The 15011-nt window shown below is 45.6% G+C and overlaps 1 protein-coding gene across 2 annotated transcripts in view; it reads left to right on the top strand.

The window, feature by feature from the left end:
• The window catches only part of SPNS2 (SPNS lysolipid transporter 2, sphingosine-1-phosphate), a 164736-nt gene that overhangs the window by 69950 nt on the left and 79775 nt on the right, over positions 1 to 15011 (top strand). For both annotated transcript variants that reach the window (XR_009456460.1, XM_059717057.1), the window contains exon 3: positions 13606 to 13742. Coding sequence is in view for 1 of the 2 variants with exons in the window: in XM_059717057.1 (XP_059573040.1) it covers positions 13606 to 13742 (137 nt within the window). In the remaining variant the exon portion in view is untranslated. The remainder of the gene's footprint in view (positions 1 to 13605; positions 13743 to 15011) is intronic.

Here is a 15011-nt window from a genome sequence, read left to right as displayed (position 1 = left end):
TCTCTGGCCCCAGACCCCAGTTAGGGTTTGGCGGGGGGGAGAGGGAGGGGGAGGGGGCAGTCTTCCTCTGTAGACTGAGCTGTATCCCCAACTGGATTTGCCCCCACCCTGCTTTTTGTGGAACGGCTCTCACTGCTCCAGCTAGGGAGCAGAGGGGTGGGGCCAGCCCTACTCTCTGGAGCAGACAAAAACACAGCCCAGCCTTGGGCTGAAAAGCTTGCTCGGATGCTGGAGGACTGTGATTTAACCTGAATCAGGAAGGGGTCTGAGACAGAAGTTTCATAAACTAGTTTAACCCAAATTAGGTAAGTCTGATACTACATTTAACCAGGTTTATCTTCCAGCTTCATCCATTTTTAAACTAGTTTATGTACACTGAGCTTCTGTTCTGTTACAGGTTTAAACCAGTTTCTGGTCACTTAAACCAGTTTATGTGTAACTTCTGTCCCTAGCCCAAGAGTCCTGTACCAGCTTTGTGCTGGTCTGTCCTCGAGGGCAAAACATAAATCCTTCTACAAATACATAAAGGAGGTGGCAAGCAAAAGCAGGCACCTAGCAAAAGCAGGCACCAGAGCCACAGCCGGGAGAGAGGGCAGGTGTGTGCCATAGAAAGAGATGACGTGGTTCTCCTCCTTTTCCAAATAGGATAGGCTGGCTGCAGCAGAGAGCCCCAAGAAGTAAGTTTCCACAGGATGAGCTTTCATTACTGCCCCTCATCCGATTAAATGCAGATAACCGACAGCCTTTGGGTGTGATACTAAAATGCCCAGCAGAAGCCTTCGGTGTCCAAAGTCCAAGGCTGGTGCAGTTTAGCTCTGACTCCAGAGAGGCACTGGAGTTGTTTTTCTCTCTCTGCATGCTGCTTTGTTGTTCTGCTTGGTGATCTCTGGTGTTAAATCTGATCAATGGTCCACAGCAGTATAGGGCTGGAAAAGACCCCAAGAGGTTATTGAATCCAACCCTTTACCCAAGACATGAAGGATTCAAGCCTGTGCAGGATTTCAGGTCCAACACCTTACCTATCCAGCCACCATTGCTCCATTGTACTTACTCCAGAGTCCTGGGCTGAAGTGCAAGAAGGTATATTCATAGGCCTCTTCTCCTCCAAACTTGGAGATCAGTATTGATGTTCATCCTTGCTTTCCTTCCCCTGCTTTCTGCCATAGCTCACACTTGATGGCCCTGCTGTATAAGTAGAGGGGCAGAGCACATACCCATACGCTCTGCTATAAGGAAACCAGGCTTGAGGGCTCATCATCTACCAAACAACTGTGCAGGCGTTCTGGTAGTGACTGACTTTAAAATAGCTGTAGCGTAAGGAGATACTTGCAGCTAGTGTGGCCAGGCAAGAGCCACATGCGTCTCCATATCTGAGAGATTCTTCATCTCTGACCTGTGGCCAGTGGGAGATTTTTTTTTTAATGTTACCAGATTTCCTGCTGTATCTTCACAGCTTTTGTAATGCAGCCCTGAGCCCAGATTGTTCCAAACTAGTGATGGGGGTTGTTTCAGTTCTTGGGTCCCCAACCTAAGACGCTTAACAAGGGCCTGATTATCAGAACACACGTGTTGATGCTCTTCTAGGCTGTCTCAAGCTGGGCATCTAAAATCATCAGTTGTTTCAGATGATCTTAGCTTTGTTCACTGGGACTCCTGTGAATATAACAGCAATGTGTGCCTGGTGCCATTGTTACAGTGGGAAAGTTACAATAGAATGAAATAAAATAGTGATTTTTCACAGCTATTCAGGTGCTGTCTTCAAGACTTCTTTACAACCCTGAGCCACGAGAGTAGCTATGCTGCCCTCCTCGACCTTCCTTTGCCTCATGCACCTCAAAGTGTTGTGCCCCATTTGAGCTTTAGGTGGAACAACCAAACTCATACATATGGTGCACATACAGCATTCCTGGGAGTTGGCTCATTCCCAAAGGAAGGTGGAAAACTGCTGCTTTTTGAAATGAGGCCTTCCTTATTATTTCTAGTGAATGTCCACTTCTATTACAGCAACAAAGGTGGTTTAAGTATAGAGCAGTCGTGCTGAGGCAAAACCAGTCTTGGATAAATGTCTCTCAAAATGTTGCAGCAGTGCAAAGTTATCGACCAGTCTCGGTACCTCTGGGACTTCGTTTTTAATTCGGGACTGACCAGAATGGATGCAAATCCATTCTAATTGGTGGGCTCAGTTAACAAGATTATCCCTAACCAGACTGCAGGATGGCATACAAATCTGTGATACACGTCCTTTATGTATTGAGGCTGCCTTTGTGAAGAGATCTTGTGCTCTCTTGTTTCACTGTGTTAATCTGCGAACTTCTCAACCCATCCAAGCCATTTAAATTAAATAGAGAGAGAACTCCCAAGGGAAGAAAGCTTCTATTGCCTGACAAAGTAGCTTATTACTTTACCTTAGCTAAGAGAGAGAGGGAGGGAGAGAGAGAGAGAGATTGTAATAGGACTTCGTGAGAACAAAGAAAATCGGAGTTTGGGGGTATGTCAGCTATAATACAAACTGCAAACACTAGAAATCTTATTTTTCTAGCCCTACAAGTGAGTCTTTCAGTGCTCATTGGTTGAATCAAGATGCAGACACAATTTCATCTCCCTAAACAGATGTAGTGAAAAAACCTTTTGTATTAAAGGAATATAGCAGAATTGAATTTTCTAGGGGTTTGTTTGGGTTTTTTTAAGCTTCACTAAAACCGATGAATGATAGAAATGTTCCTGTGCTGTTTAAAGATCCCATGTAAGACAATTATTTCAAAACAAAAAAGGCCTGAGACAAAGCCCCCTTGATTCAGTAGGAGTCTTTCCATTGACTTGAACTTTGATTCAGGCTCCTAGCCAAGCATGCATTTCAACAGTCAGGACTTCAAGTGAAAGTTACTATAAACCAGGAATGTCAAATTCATTTGGCCCTGTGGGCTGAATGAGTGGCATGGTGCTGGTCCACAGCCTGGATCACACCTACGGACTGCCTCCCTGCCCCCAACCTACATGCTTGATCCAGTGTGCACAGCAGCTGCCTTGGCTGGTCCAGGACGCTGGCCTGAGCAGGCACTGCGGGCGGCTCAGCCCAGGACCAGGACCAGCCCCAGGGAGTGCTGCAGGCAGTGCATGTCCTGGGCACTGTACGTGGGGCTGGTCTGGCACAATACATGAGTGAATGGGGCGGCACTGGGGGCTGCGTTATGGGGTTCTGCAGGTCGTATGTTTTGACATCCCTGCTATAACTGAAAGTGGACATTACTAATTTGCATCATCCAAGCTGGAAGAAATGTAGAAAGTGAACAGAGCTTGTATAAGGTCAGTTAAACTAGATCAGTAACCTTTTCCCATCTGGTGATCTGAAGTTGTATTCCTAACACAGGTAAATGCACTTGTTACCACTTATGAATTTCAGCTTAACTGGGTCCTTTTATCACAACTCTGCTGTAATGCTGAAGACTGACTTTGCTTTTTTTAAACGCTTTCCCTGTAAAGAAGTATATTCTTTTAACCTAGCAACAAGCTAGCTTCTGAATCAGAATCATTTAACGCACCCTCTGAGAGTTTCATAGTCTAAGAAATCCCAACTTTTCAGCCACGTGCTTAGGAAGCTTTGAATGATGGTATGTCAGTTTTGGATTTCAATTAGTGTGGAAAATGGTCATGTAATATAACATATTCTGGAAAGACTTCTAAATAACATGAAGTGTGTTGCTTTAACAAAGCTCCCATTGATGTCACTGTCAAGAGAAATATAAAGATCTATGATGTATGAGAGAGGTTTGTATTCTGAACCTGATCTGAACTTCATAGTGAAGGTCGTTTTCCACCCTTCCAACCACCCCATCCCTTGTGTATATTGCCCAAAATCAGCAATCCAGGAATGATCTCAAGCACTGTCTAAAGCACCAGTATCCTAATTTAAATTTACTTAAAATCAATATTAATAATAATTTCAAATTTATTTGAAAACTGTCAGTTGGAAGATGATCCGGACCAGTGTCTGTTCAAGGAACATTCATCTATTGCTTTAAATTTTGGGGGATAATGAAAACCAGCACAAAATTGTTCAACTTTATCAAGGGAATAATTTAGGCCTATTGAAGGTAAACTATGTAATAATGATAGTTAAGTGTGTAATCCTTGCGTTTGATTGGGTAACTGCCTGTATTATAGCCAGTTTGTGATTCTGTCTCCAATATATTGTATATGAGTGTAGTTTATTAGTGGAGGGGAGAAGAAAGAGGTGATGTAAGGGCTATGGTTGAATGTATATCTCTGGGTAACTTCAGACCCGCCCCGAACCTTAGCCCTCTCCAAATATCATAAAACAATTTCAGAAGCTGTGGTTTAGTTTTTGTTGCATCTGCGTTTCCAAACTCCAACTGGAAGAAAAAAGCAGTGCTTTCTGTGGCTCATTCTGAGTAGGGATTATCCAGAGCCTCGTGCCAGCACCTGTTCTGGGGAGACCTCTAGACTAACTTTGCCATCTCAATGCTCCTTGATAAGCGTCTGAATGTGTTCCAGTATCTGCGGTGACCGATTATTGCCAGGAGAGCTCCTAAGGCCCCTCCTGTGTGCAGTTCTTTGAACATTGTGCAGAGGTGCCTAATGCACTTGTGAGGTGGGTGAGCAAACTTTGCCCTCCCTCTGCATGTGGACAAACCTTGGGTTCAAGCGACTTGCTCACAAATAAAATAAGTGGTAGAGCCTTGGATGTTTATGTCCAGGCCAGTGCTTTCACTACAAGGCCTTAACTTTTAGGGGCTTAGCCTTTTCATTTTCTGAGCTTCCCCTGTCACCTTCACTGCAGGCCTTGCACTCTTGAATGAGGAATGACTTGAAGCAGTGAATGACACAAAAGAGTCTGATGTGTGAGCCAGTGTTTGGTCTGGGTTGGAGAAATGCAGCTCAAGAGACTGACTGTATAAAAACCCCTATGTTGTAATGAGGGTCCCGGCTAGGCAAGTGTTTTACAACCTCAGCCTGTCACACAACGTGTGATGCTCCTGTTCTGGGATGGAGTCCTGGTCAACTTTTATCAGAGGTATGTTTCCTTGCACCATTGAAGTGTGAGGAAACAAACACTACAGGTGGCAGCCACCTTTTCAGCTTTCCCTTTGCCCAGACATGCAGGGCAGTTGCTGCTAGAAAATGAAATCTTTCAATCACCTCCTCATCTTCTGTCTCTCTGCTAATGTCCTGTTGACTGGAGGCGCAGTCCCTGCTTGTCTCAGGCCACCAGCAACAATGACAATCAACGGTACCTGTTGACACCCAGCTGCCTGTAACCAGCTCGTATTAATCTATGTCAAGACCGCTCCTTATCCTCCATCTTGCTTCTAAAAAACAGTATTTTCAGAAAACCTAAATGCTAGTAGTCAATTCTTTACTATCAGGATTTTGCAACTGATTGTGTCATTTCTATGTACAATTGCTTAGTGCTAAGAATTGTTGATGTCTGTATTATTTGAATGGATGCTTTAAGTCTTGATTTGTAGCTTTGAGTAGTAAAACTTTTGTATCTCAGTTATGCAACATGCTGCAGAAGAAGTAAGCAAACCATACACCGGAGAGGGTGGAAGGAATTTTGCCCCATGTAGCTTTGCAGAAGTGGCTTGGGAGAGGTGTTTGTTACCTACCTCCAGGATATCACATGCTGGCCACAGGCAGGAGCCTGGACTTAATGGGCTGTTGTCTTTTCTGATATGGATCAAATATTTTGTTCCTACAAGAGATTTTGGTAGCTTTCAATTCATCCTGTTAACCTCTTGACTCTGGATACCTCTTGCCCAGTACAGCTCCTCCCAAAGCCTGGTACATTAATATAGAATTGCATTGACTCTGGCTATTTTTATCTGCCCCTCTGCTTCCAAGAAGAGTGGATTTCCCAACAATTCCCACTGAAGCAATTATTCATGCGGGCAGAGGTGTGTACAGAATGTGCTTTCAGGATATCCTTTGCTGGGAGCCTAGGGACAGTCTCTAGGAAGAACCTCCTTTGTGAAACGAGGAAGAGAAATGAAACTATTCCTATCCGATCCTCCTCTGTACAGCACTCTGTGTGAAGTCCAGTGAGTCATGAATTGGTTGGGAAGGCTGTGCTTTCAGGTCCCCCCTTATACACCCATCTCATCCTGCTGCGTTTCCTCCCTAGATAATAGTCTCAAGGACATGTGCAAAATTGGAAGCAGCATCTAGCGCTCTAGTATGTCCTAGGAATAATACTATGGCAAACCTAAGTGCTGTGAGTGTTTAGGATCCCACTTTTAATGGCTCCCACTGTCCTTGTGTTCTTGTCAGTGTGCTAAGGATTCAGATCGTGCAAGAGTGGAACAGTCATTAGATCTCATGCTCGTCTGTGTCCAGTCTGGAAAGCTTGAGCCGGCTGGACTTTTCTGAGCTGTGTAGTTCAATCTCAAATCTCATCTTGTTTGGTTTGGTTTGTGGGTGTGTTTGGTGCTTGGTGGTTTTTGGTTTTTGTTTTGTGTTCCTGTTTTGTATGACAAGGTACAATACTATGGTCTTTCCTTTGAGTGTCTAGCAAACAAAATAGAAAGATATGGTCTTCATGGAGAGCCAGGTAACATTGTTACGGTAATAGAGTCTTGTTGGCTCTTTCATTAGCGCAATCCAGGTATAGCTCATATTTGACTGCAGAGCACCAGTGCGAATGAGACATCTGATAAAAATGGTTTAGGATCCTGCCCAGCCTTGGAATCGCTCGACCCCTCTCCCATCCCATCCCAATCGGGAAATACCATGGGTGATTGCTCACGTATTGAGGGCAGCAGCACATGGAACCAAATGAGGAGCTCAGTCTTCAGGGAGCTGGCCAGTCCTGTGGTGACTTAAGGAAATTTTGTTCAGTAGTTGAGATTATAAGGCAGCAGAAAGTCAGGCCCTTGCCTTAAAGTTGTGGTAATAGAACTGCTAGTGTGCACCCACCTTTGGCGTGATTCAGTAGCACCTGGCAGACCTTGGCATCTGTCCTTTTTTCTGCCACTGAACTGCTGTGTGACCTTGGGCAAATCCATTCCCTTCATTGTGTCTTAATTGCCTCACCTTTCCAGCAGAGTTCACCATATTTAACTCTCTTTGTAAAGTGCTTGGAGACCTTTGTGTTGAAAAGTGCTAAGGGACATTATTAAAGCAAGAAAGCCTTGATACCCAGGAAAGCAGTTCAGTAAAAGTGTCCTGGAAACAGAGGGTGCTACCTGGCTGGATGATAGCAGCTTCATTTGCTTGCAGGTAGATGTCAGCTGAGACCTGGAGCTGCTGTGCTAAGTGCATTCAGGAGTGAAAGTCCGTGATGAATACACAGGAGGGTAGAGCAACCCCTAGGCAGGCAGTGGCTCCTGCAGAGAGAACAGGCTTGTGCTTGTGTACTCCTGCAGTCTAGGATAAGGGGTGCTTTAGGTCTTCGCATTGTTCAGAAATATGTTGTGAGGAAAATATTAACAGTCTTCTCAGGGCCTGGTTAGGTTTCGGGCCCCTTGAGGCAGAGGCTTTCTGGCTCTGCCTTCCACAGAGCCAAGCACACTGTCAGCACTCAATTAAAAGTCAATATATGGTTTTGTGCTGACTTGGGTTTCTAATATACTGGCCACATTTGAGATCAAGCCTCCCTGCTCAGAGACAGCAAGCTGTTTGGCTGAAGCTGAGCCCTCTTTAAACTGTCCTGATGGGAAAACAGCAAAGGTAAGGGTTAAGTCACAGCCTCACTGATGCCTCATTTCTCGCTGATGCATTTGGAGCCCAGCTGCCTCCCAGTGACTGAGAAAATGTAGCTTCTGCTCTCTAAGGGAACCCCATTTTCCCCTCTGTCCTGCTGAGCCCATGATAAACTGGCCAGCACATGCCCTTCTGAGGCTGCCCAGTCCCAGTGAGAGAAGGAGTGTGGAAGAACAGGGCTGGAGTGGATGGGCAGGGTGAGGGGTGCCTTACCTCCCTTTGGGAGCTGGACTTGGGTCACTTTTGTTATTTCCCCATTTCCAGAGGGGTTTTAGCGGCTAGAAGGTGCTAAGTTCTGCGACGTGTCTTCATGCTGTTTCTCTTTATTCCCCGCAAGGCGTCAAGCATTTTGGTTTTCTTTTCCTGTGAGTAACTCTGCAGCTCGTTACTTCCTGACGGAGGAAAGTGTGGCTTAAATGCCAGCTCTCTGGCCAGAAGCGCTGACCAAGTAGCAAGGGTGACGACACGTGGAGCCAGCTCAGGGAGGATGCTTTGCCTTTGGGTTTTCCACCCCCACTTAAACATACGTTTTTAATCATTCCAACCACATACAGAAAAACCTGGGAGGTGCTGGCCAGGGAGAGCAGTAGCGCACCTGTCATGGGATGGGTCTGGCATTTGGAGGCAGAAATAGATACTGAGCCATCCTGTTTCGGCAATTAGGCTCTTCCCATGTTTTCACCGCAATAGGCATGTTAGTGTGCGTGACTCGGAGGTGGGGGAGGGATAAAGACAAATGTGCTCCCCTTTCAGAAACACCTGTGCTTTAAAAGAGCCTCCCTCTGGGATGGCATTTATTATATGTATTTTAATTCAGCTGTTCCTTGGGAGGTGCTTTGCTTCTGCAGACATGCACATTAACGCCATCCCAGAACTGGGTGTGGGACCCTTAGCTGGTGCCATTTCAGGTCCTTTTCTAAAAGTAACATCCTTCACATCACACAAGCTGGTGATGGAGCGGAGCAACACCTGCCCTCATCCGCTGTAAACACACTTGCTGTGCCGCCTTGGCAGCACATTCTGGATACCTCTGGGTGCCTGCCTCTGCCTCAGCTCTTTCCCACCGTGTCTGTTCACCAGATGATTATATTCTGAGAAGGCATTAAATGCAAATGGGAAGAGAAGGTATCCAGGTTGTAGCCATATTGGTCTAGAGGAAAAGGCAATCACAACTCGTAGTGTAGAGATCTTTTATTAGACCAACAAGAATGGGAAGAGCAGCCACTCATTGGGAGCAGGGTAACAAAATGCCATTTGACTTATGACGGCTCTGTCACTGCTTCCTTGGCGGTGGAGGGATGAGTGCCCGCAGTGCAGCCATCCGAGGTGAAGGCTGCAGCAGATGTGGCTCCATGTAGGTGTTAACTTGGTCGCAGGTGAACGTAGGGAGCAGAAAGTGCTGTGTCAGAGGAGAAGGAGAAAAAAACTGAGGAAGCCTTTAGTGTGTGTGCAGTGCTCTTTATTTTGCACAACTAGACTAGTGATCTTCCCTTCCCTGTGCTTCCATCTGTGCATTAGGCTGCTCCCCTCTCTCATGTTTGGTGGAGGGGGACAAACACCCCTGCAGTAGCTCAGCAGGGGGGAGGACTAACACTGTCTCTGCACTCAGTTGAATTTACCATGGAAGCCAGGACCTACAACTCAGTAGTTCTGAGTTGATTTTGCGTCAACTACACTGATGCAAAATCAGGCTCTATTCCACTTGGGGACGTGTCCTGGACTTGGGTGCTTCCACCTATTTGTCCTCGTTTGTAAGCTCTTGCAGAGCCACTCATTGTCGTTGCGGAGCTCAAGAAGCTCATCCGTCATGGGCAAGAGCAATCGTAAAAATTGATTCATGGGAAATGCATCTGTGAGGCAGATCCACTTGACAGATCACAGAGCCGTCGTAGCCTGCATTCATGGAGTCAGTCAGTGCTTTGATGCATATTTGGGTCATAAATAATCTGATACAAATTAAATGTATTATTGTGACAGGTTTATTCTGTTATCTATTATTTATTAAGTTCTGTGGTTTCTTTGTGTGCTTTTTTGCGGAGCTGTCAAGTAAACTTCTTAGCTCTTCATGAAGCTTGTGACTCCGTTTTGAATAGAATTTGCCACAGAGAAATTCCCCAAGGGGGTCTCAAGTAGCAGGGGAGTCATACATGCAGGTAGACGTTTTGGAAGTGGCAGGCTTTTGGGGTGTTGGGAAAGAAGAAAAAAAAACAACTTGGATCGTGCTATCCCCCACTGGCTGAGCGAAACTTGAGTGTGTGACCAGTTCGTAGCAAAAAGAAATACAATAATTGACTTTGGTTAACTCTGGACCAGACCCTAAATGGTCTGAGCGTGGAGTGCTGCTGTTGGTGAGACGGATACTAGAAGTGAGAGAGATGTTGGGCTGGGTGCTTGTGCTTTTTCCTTGGACGCTTTGCTTTATTTTTTTTGTACATCTTTTTTACCTCCTAACTAATGCCTGATCTGTGATCTGGGGCTGAGTGCATTTCAGTGTCATTCCCAGGAAAGGGTCCTCCTAGCCAGACCTACAAGCTGCACCATCATGATGCAGCCGTTTGGGTTGGTTTTCTGCTTCTGTTTCAGTGGTCACAGTTCTTTCTCTGCATCTTAGTTTATGGCAGACTCAGCCCTGCACGGTGCTGAACGCTTGCTGGCCCCAGTCCAACAAAGCACTTGGCCTCCAAATTAGTGATTTATACGGTGCTTAAATTAAGCGTGTGCTTAACAGCATGGCTGGATGGAGGCTGGTATAGCTAGGACTGAGCAAAGTCAACTGTCTGAGCCAGATTCTACTGTATTGTATCCAAGTTTATGAGAGACAAATCCATCACTGACTGCACAGCAGGCTACCTGCAGCAGGTTCTGTGGAGATGAATAGAGTATCCTCCTGCCTTGGCAATGCAGGGGACAGCAGGCTGATAGAGTTACCTCCTCCTCGGGTTGGCCTGGTCTCCTACATTTGAGAGCCTCCAGTAGAGCAGTGTTCTGTACAGAGAATACCCAATGGGTCTCCAGCACCCAGTGGTGCTAAATCACTTTGCTGCTTGCTCTGTGCCTCGCTTTCCCTATCTATAAAATGATACTGACTTCATCTCTTTCAAAATACTACATAAAAGTGTGTGTGTGTGGGGGGGGGGAATGATGATACTACCAGCAAAAGTACAGATCAGTGGAAGTATTGCTTGTGCAAGAACTGCCAGATTGAACTCCATGTATCCCTCATAATTTCAAAGTACTGTACTTGTAGTAGAGTCGTGCTTAGGCCTAACGGTTGCATGTACTTCTCTCTTCATGTAATTTTTCTGTCTTTTCATGATTCTTTATTTACACAAGTTTGCAGATATTGCATTGTAATTATGTCCATTGCAGGAATTGTAAATGATTGCTTTAATATACTAACTACTCCAGCAAAATATGGATATTAACTGACATACAGATATATTTTATATCATGTGATTTTTTTTTTCCCCCCCACCCCCAGTTTCAGTAAGTGAAAATGCAAAACCTGTATTATCTTTTAAGAACAGTCATTTTTTGAGAATAAGGTTTAGTCCCACGGAAATCACTTATGTATGAATTATTTTCCATTTATACACACATTCCATCAAAAGGAGTGTGCATCCTTTGCTCTGTGAGTTCCTTTACTGCATTTTAAAAATAGAACGCTCCAGCTAGGCGATGTCAGCAGCCCACCCTCTCTTTCAGAAGCCACCCAGTAATTAATATGAATTATAGCCCAGTGACTAAATAGTCACTGATTCCAGTCTCTCCGGTGTCCCCCCAGTCCCCCCACAGCTCAGGAAAACAAACAGGCCTTGCAGTGTCCCATGAAGGTCAATAAACTAGGTGTTATCTCTAAGGAAAGTTGCATTGGTATAACTACATTAATGCAAAATCAGTGCAATTACACAGATCCAAACACCTAGTGTAGACACATTTAAACTGGTTTAAACTTTGTCTATATTGTTTTCAGATTAACTGTTTTCTAGCCAAATTGAGATATCATAGATGTTAGGGCTGGAAGAGACCTTGAAGATCATCGAGTCCAGCCCCCTACTCCAGGGGCAGGAAGTCAGCTAGGGTCGAAGGATCCCAGCAAGATCAGCATCCAAGCGTTTCTTGAATGAGTCCAGAGTAGGTGCCTGCACCACCTCTGGAGGGAGTCTATTCCAGGTACCCGGAGGCTCGGACAGTAAAGAAAGTTTTTCTTATGTCCAGCCTAAAACGGTTTTGGAGGAGTTTATGACCGTTGGTCCTTGTTTTTCCTTGGGGCGCTCTGGTGAACAGACCTTCTCCCAGATCCTGATGCACACCCCATATGTACTTATAGGCAGTCACCAGGTCCCCCCTGAGCCTGCGCTTCTCCAGGCTGAAGAGTCGCATGGCTCTCAGCCTCTGTTCTTAAGGCCTGTTCTCTTGCCCTCTGATCATGCGTGTGGCTCTCCTTGGGACTCTCACAAGTTTCTCCACATCCTTCCTGAATTGTGGAGCCCAGAATTGGATGCAGTACTCCAGCTGCGGCCTCACCAAGGCCAAGTACAGCGGATGGATGACATCCTGAGATTTACTTGAGAAGCATCTATAGATGCAAGCCAGGGTTTTGTTCACTTTACCAGCTGCAACGTTGCATTGGTGGCTCATGTTCATCTTGTGGTCAGTCATGACCCCCCAAGTCTCTTTCAGCAGTGGTGCTAGCAAACGCAGCACTGCTGAGCCTATAAGAATGCTGCAGGGTTTTTTTTCCCTGAGGTGGAGTACCTTGATGGGTGTTTGAGCTAGTGTGAATGTCCACGTTGGGTGTTCGCAGCTGTGTCATTAGATTCAGTAGAGACAAGAGCCAAGGATTATTTTGGACCATGCTAGAGATGGGCACTCTGAAATAGAAGATCTCTGCCAGTTGCCTCCTCTCTTACATGATTGGGGATCTGCCCTGGTATCTTGGCTGATTGGGCTGAGTCAAAATGACATGGGGACATAGCAAGACTTTTGGTGGGTGATATCTTTTACTAGACCAACTGCAGCTTGGGATACTGAGACAAGGGTATCATAGTACCCTTCCTTGGGTGTCTCACCCAAACCTGAGGAAGGGGATTGTGATGCCCAAAAGCTTGTCTGAGTCCATCCCTTCTGTGCAATTAGTCCAATAAAAGATATCATCCACAAATGTATTGCCTCTCTCACATCTTTCCGGGGCCATCACAACCACAATGTCACTGCAATGCTACCAAAACATAGAGAGACTCAACCCTGCTTTCAGATAAGTAGGTCCCATGATGCTTTGACTTTAGAAGTCAAAACTCTTTCTTGTAGTGGAATAGTTACTTGGTGAGACATGCACTACTGGGTCATGCAACAGTTTAAATCAAAGATTGGTGTTGACTGGGGATTGGTGCATTTTGTTCAGCCATGCTGCAAGTGCAGCTAGGGGAATGGTAGAGGCTGCTTCTGTAGGTTAGGGAGGAGTTTAGTCTCCTTGGCCCATATCACCCTTGGCATCTCAGTTGAGGCTGCCAACAAGAGGCTCCTCACTTCCCTTCTATGTGTGTTTTAGCATCATGCTGAGGTTTGGGTGGACGCTCTTAATTTACTCTGTTCCCGTTCCCTGGTTCTAAGTTCATAGCAGACTGTGAGGGGCAGAAATGCTTGTAAATTTAATCCAAGTACCCCGCTCTGAAGTTTCCTTGGGAGTGAAAAATATGTTTGATTAAGGAAACTAAGTCTTCAGAAAGCCTATCAGCATACCTAACTTTGCGCATCAGAGCTGGCTGCAGAACATCTAATTAAGCGGAACTGCTCTCCGGGGAACTGGGCTTGCAGAAAATTAGTTTTCATGTTCTTGGCCTGATGTTTATTAAACGTGTCCTCCCTTTTTTCTTTCCTTTGCAGTTTTTATCTGTAGTTTCATGGTGGCAGCCCCTATATTTGGTTACCTTGGTGACCGTTTCAACCGAAAGATCATCCTCAGCTGTGGGATCTTCTTCTGGTCAGCTGTCACCTTTTCAAGCTCCTTCATCACTGAGCAGGTACGATCTTGGCAGAACTGGGAAATGTCAGCAGAGACGTTCTGGAGAGTGTACTGAACAGAGTGGGATCTTTTTCTAAGCTTCCCTCCCCCTGCATACATGGACTGACAATCATTTTAAAATATAACCCATTGCAGTGTTTCCCACACTTCTGGGACCTCTGTCAGATCTCAACATGTCTCTTAGGGCACACTCACATTTAGACTTTACCCTGAAGCGTGCAGAGCTTGGGGCCATAGTGGCCTACCTCCAATGAGCTTGCAGACCATAATTTGGAAACTGTATTGTGTGAGCTTTTGTGGGACAAACTGTAATGCTCATGGTCACATGTTTCATTAAATCCGAAGTGTGTTCTCCCCCCAGGTATATGAGTCACAAACATCCTAGGTGAATTGCAGCACGATGTGACATTAACACCAGTGCTTTAGCTTGAGGAACAGCTTATAGACATTGTACAAATTAAACAATTCTGTGACTAAACAGAGACTTTCTTGTCCCCTGATGTCATAGCATAATCCATGGTATGTGGACACTGTCTCTGTTTGCAGGACACAGAGTACGCAGACTAAGTACATCAGTTTGGGCACAGGTTTTGTTGATGTCCTCCATCAGTTCCCCTGATGGGTAGGGAGGGTAAATGGAAGGGCTTGGATTGGGTATAGCTTCAGCTCCCCTCGCACCAACTAGATGATCTTGCTTGGGAATTGATGCAATCCTTCAGCTCACCTAAGTTTGGCAAGCTATATATAGCATCCCTGGCTGCCTTTTGATACATATCACCACCTTCCCTGTTTCAAGGCCGTGTCAGCATGTTTGTTTTCTTGCCTGTCAAGGATACTGTCAGGCAACAATGGCCTGGCAGTACGTGAGGGGAAAAAAATCCTCATTTTAAACCATACCACACAGGAGATTGTGGGTTGCAGGTGGCAACATTCCTGGAGAGATAGTTATGCCGGTAAATAATAGTTACTGGCGTCATAGACTGATCTCCCTGGCGAGCATCAGGACTTTGTTCCTTTTTTCAGTCTAGCTGCATTCCAGAAATTGCAGTGCTGTGGTCACACCCAGAAAACAGCCAGATCCCCGCCTATACGCACCCACAGACATGCCATGCGGTTTCCAGTAAACAGTGGTTGCCATCACAGGTGGAGAGGAAGAAGTCACACCTCCAACTTCCTCACCTTCACATCCACTTGGATGGGGCTCTATGTCTAGGCGTTTATTAATAGAAGGCCAAAACCTTCTCCGCTGCAGAATTGCTCTGGTTTC

This window comes from Alligator mississippiensis, chromosome 14 (genome assembly GCF_030867095.1).
Source record: "Alligator mississippiensis isolate rAllMis1 chromosome 14, rAllMis1, whole genome shotgun sequence".
NCBI lineage: Eukaryota > Metazoa > Chordata > Crocodylia > Alligatoridae > Alligator > Alligator mississippiensis.
The sequence above is the reverse complement of the archived record's forward strand: the minus strand, read 5'-3'. Positions and strand labels throughout refer to the sequence as shown.